Source organism: Morus notabilis, unplaced genomic scaffold, assembly GCF_000414095.1.
Source record: "Morus notabilis unplaced genomic scaffold, ASM41409v2 Scaffold2216, whole genome shotgun sequence".
NCBI classification, from domain to species: domain Eukaryota; kingdom Viridiplantae; phylum Streptophyta; class Magnoliopsida; order Rosales; family Moraceae; genus Morus; species Morus notabilis.
In genome coordinates, this window is record NW_010367946.1 from 8,055 (window position 1) to 12,493 (window position 4,439).

General features: G+C 37.3%; 1 protein-coding gene across 1 annotated transcript; it reads left to right on the forward strand.

Moving 5' to 3' along the window:
- The first annotated feature begins 982 nt into the window (after positions 1–982).
- Positions 983–4,192, forward strand: LOC21392862 (transcription factor SPATULA). Its single transcript, XM_010113869.2, has 6 exons — positions 983–1,628; positions 1,894–1,989; positions 2,088–2,153; positions 2,291–2,356; positions 3,334–3,660; positions 3,738–4,192. Exons 1-6 carry the CDS (start codon positions 1,161–1,163, stop codon positions 3,840–3,842), a joined length of 1,128 nt encoding a protein of 375 aa, XP_010112171.2. The 5' UTR covers positions 983–1,160; the 3' UTR covers positions 3,843–4,192.
- Positions 4,193–4,439: the final 247 nt, after the last annotated feature.

The window sequence follows — 4,439 nt, forward strand, 5'->3', positions numbered from 1 at the left end:
GCTGGCTGTAAATTTGTGTTGAGCATTAGCGTGTGTTGCAATGCTACTGCCATACAAGATGACCTCGGGAACTGCGAATTTGGTCCCATATTAAATTCTCCGTTGCAGGCAAGGTGACGTTTGGTTGGATAAGACGGTAAGCATATGATATGTTTGACCTTTTACTCTTTTGACAAGTTGTACAACCAACCCTACCCATGTTCAAATTTTTTATTTTTTATTCTTTTTTTTTTTGTAATTTTGAAAAATAAAAAAATTCTAATATTCCCCCTTCGATGCATAAATAACACTACATAATTGCCTTTCAATTATTTTCTAACTTTCATTGTTGTCAATTAAAATGGTAAAAATGATCAAAGTAATGTTGAGTTCTACCTAAAAACAGGTAAGCGTTTTCTAATGATTTAAGATATTTTGAATGTGTATAGTTAAAAAATATTGTCAAATAAAGTAGAGCAAGAAATTAATATCTTTTAGTATGAGTTGTTTTCAAAATAAAGTTAAATATAATGCTTACTACATTGCCAATTGTCATAGCAAGGCGACATTTATATAGCGGAAGGAGTTTTATGACAAATAAATAATTTAATTAAATTAATAGCCTTTCAGAAACATAAACCATCCTAATTATGTGTTTTTTTAAAATATCGTAGGTGGTGGTTGAATTGTTTTGCGGTCATGATAAAGATTTTGCGAAACGAAAGAAAGAGAAAGGATTATCTGTGATTTCCATATAAAATAAAAAAATCATTATTAAACTAAAAAAAGAAAAATAATAAATAAAGCGTTAGGGTCCTTAGGGAGGATAATTAGCGCGGGAGAGTAATCAAATTCTGATTACTAATTAGAAGAAGAGAAAAGCTCTGTTTTATCTCTCAACGATCAAAAACCAAACTCCATTAGAGCTTAAACCCTCTTAACAACGACCCAACAAAAACACAGTAAGAGACAGAGTGACAAAGAACAATCCCAGAAAGAAAGCCAATAAAAGTACAGAGAAGTAGAAGAAAGAAGAAGAAAAAGCCAACGAACTGTAATAAATGAGCTTGGACATAAGACCCAACCTCTGATTATTCTCTCTCCTTTATTTTCCTTTTCATGGTTTTTTGAATAAGAGATTTTTTTTTTTTTGAAATTCTCTTTTTTCTTTCCCGTCAATTATGGATGATCTGTATGGAACAACGCCGTCTTCTGGCGCCGGTCTCGCTTCTGAGACGGAAGACATCACCAACTTTCTGAACCAACTACTCCATAGCTCATCGTCACCATATTCCTCGGCTTCGTCCTCTTCTTGCACCACCTTCAAGGCAAAGTACGCTCATTTACTCCACTCCCAAGCACCGCCTCACCAAACCACGTCGTTTTCGGATGCCGTACTTTTCGGCTCCGAGAACCGGCCGGAACCGGAGTGCCGAGCGATCGACGGCAATTCCGGCGCCGGTTCGTCTGCCGTCGCGGACTCGTTGTCTGGATTCGATTTCTCGGATCCCTGCGGGGCTTACTTCGGCGTGGAGGTGAAGGAAGGCGCCGAGAACAACACCACGTTCTCTTCCGATGCGAACACGCCATCGAAGGGAAGAAGGATTTCGCCGGAGAATGATCTCGGCGACTTCAGTTGCGATAGCGAGGTATGTCTCGTTCACTCCCTTTGACACCACTATCGACTTTGAGATTTGAAGTCTATATATATTTTTTCTCCGAATCTACAAAAAGTAAATCTTTCACCTTCAGGCTTTTAGTGTAGATGAAAACGACTTAGAATGTTTGTTTTTCTTTCGTTTTCCTGTGATTCCTTTCCTCGGTAACCAAACGGAGGCTTTATCTTTCAATTGTGTGAAGAATTTGAAGCTTAAGCTTCTGGTTTTCTTTTTTTTCTTTGGTTGGAGTTGGAAGGGTCCCGAGGCGTCAGAGGTGCCATCAAATTCCGCTCCGCCTCGAAGTTCATCCAAGAGGAGCAGAGCCGCAGAGATTCATAACTTGTCAGAAAAGGTTGGTTCTTTGATGCTCGAAATTACCGATTTTTTTTTCTTTTTTCACGTTTTATGTTTTGATTTTGGAGTTGTGGTTATGTCGTTGATGGTGAACAGAGGAGGAGGAGTAGAATCAATGAGAAAATGAAAGCCTTGCAGAATCTAATTCCAAATTCTAACAAGGTGTGTCGTAAATGCAATATACGTGTGTATACATACATACATACATATATATATATATATAGTTTTTATAGTTTGAGCTTGGTTTTTATAAGTCTGGTATTGTTCAACATGAGTGATTTCTCTTTTGTTTCTGATAGACGGATAAGGCTTCAATGCTTGATGAAGCGATTGAATATTTGAAGCAGCTTCAGCTTCAAGTTCAGGTGAGTTTATTCACTTTTAGCTAATGCTGTTTTGAGTATGATTTGAAATGCCAAAGACACAAAGCCAAATTTGGCAACAAGAGTGAGATCCTCATGTCTGAATGCTGACGAGGAAGAAAAAGAAAATTTGATATTCTAGTTTTAGTTGGAACGCTACAGTGGGATTCCTTGAAGTAGTGGTGATTGTTACTCTTGTTAGCGATTCGTGATTGGCAGAAAAGAGAGCATTTGAGAGAAAAATACTATTAGAGGCTTTGTTATAGGAACCAGCAAAGGGCTCAAGGTAAGTAAACCTATTGGAATGTTTATTAACTCAAATTAGTAAAATGAGAAAAATAGTAGAACTTTGATGAATTCCCTATTCCCATCTATCTTTGCTAAAATATAGAGCATTGTACAAAGAATATGATTGATCCTTGAACGGAAAAGATAAGAAGAAAGAATAGAACACCACGTTAAACTCATCTTGGAAACCTTTATGATAAACGTAATCCTTGGTTTGTCCCACATCAAAGGTTGTATAACAAGAGCTTGCTCATTTTCCTTATCCTAACGAGGCTCATCTAGCTGTCAAAACTACCTTGCCAAATGCTTACAATTTATTTTCTCTAAACTAATAAACAAATAAACGAAATTCAAGGCAAACTTCTAAGTAGGCAAAAACTCGGTTAGCAAGAATCTTTAAGGTGCATGGTTGAGAGTTTAATTAGCTTAATTCTGAAGGGAACACTGCTTGTTTCTAAGCTGGAGGGATTGACTTCATTTGAAAGATTTCTGCTGTTTCATCAACTATGTTTGTATCGACTATTAGTTGGTTTTGTTTCTTAATCCGGTTTTGTAATTTTTCCTTGCTCTTCTAGAATCTAGGAAGAGTGGTAAGTGGCAACTAAAGTTTCTTTTTGCTAGAAAAGGACATTATAGTTTCATAAGTAGAGCCAACACATTTCTTTTATCCCCTTTTTTGGTTTGATTTGCAGATGTTATCCATGAGAAATGGATTAAGTCAGCACCCAATCTGCTTACCAGGAGTACTTCATCCAATGCAGTTGCCATTGCCTCAGACTGGATTAACATACAATGAGGGTATTAAATTTCTGGACTCCAGCAGAGGAATGAACACATTTTCCGGACGTGAAGAGAACATGATGCATACTCCTTATAACTTACTCGACCCTTGCACTATCTCAAATCAGCCGGTCATCATACCTTCAGTTGCGAATGTTGACTCTTCAGAAGCTTCACTGGGTTTTGAACAATCAATTCAGACTCGATATGGACCCATCAATCTCCCCACATCTTCAAAGGTTAAGTACCACAGTGCGAACCTATCATAAAATCACATGATTTTTCAGAACTCATTCCAATAATTTTCACTCTGAAGGAACTTTGTGACGATGGAAAACCACAAATGCAATCAGATACCTGCCATAAAGGGAAAAGTTCATCGGAAGGTGATATCTTATCCTCCAAGAGTCCAGTTATGTAACACCGGAGCACTTCACTTAACAGTTTGTTTTAGTAAAAAAAAAAACACTGTGACGGCGAATGATCCCGAAAAATCCCGACATATTTACACTTGATCCAGTAATTGTTTGCAAGTGGCAAGCCTTTACAGGGTTCATTCAAGTGTGAGAGACGGTTGTTGCCTCTTTAACGTGTATAAAAATGATCTGGATACTTGGTATTATTAACCCACGAAAGCCATGAACCGATCTATATAGATTTGATACTTGGATGGATGTTGTTATACCCTCTTGTTTGATAGAAACACTGTAGTGAAGCGGAATAAAGACTTATTTGGACATTTTCTTTAAACATCCTCCACAATCCAGATTCCACATTTGATCTTTGTCTCATAATCTTTGGTATTTTGTTTCTACTACGTATTAACAATGGGCTTCCTTTGCACGTTCTACATGTTTATATCTTTTGAATCTGCTTAGCGGCAACTCGGCAATACTTCGCCAACTGTAGACTGGTTTTCAATTGCAAGACGTACATTTAGGAATCATGATATGCATATCAAACGGTCAATAACATCAAAGGCTTGATCACTTGCACAGAATAGAACAGAATGGTTCTA

Coding starts and splice junctions, on each gene's coding strand:
- LOC21392862 (XM_010113869.2), top strand. CDS start 1,161: ATGGATGATCTGTATGGAACAACGCCGTCTTCTGGCGCCGGTCTCGCT. Junction 1,629..1,893: donor ACTTCAGTTGCGATAGCGAG/GTATGTCTCGTT, acceptor TGGAGTTGGAAG/GGTCCCGAGGCGTCAGAGGT. Junction 1,990..2,087: donor TTCATAACTTGTCAGAAAAG/GTTGGTTCTTTG, acceptor GATGGTGAACAG/AGGAGGAGGAGTAGAATCAA.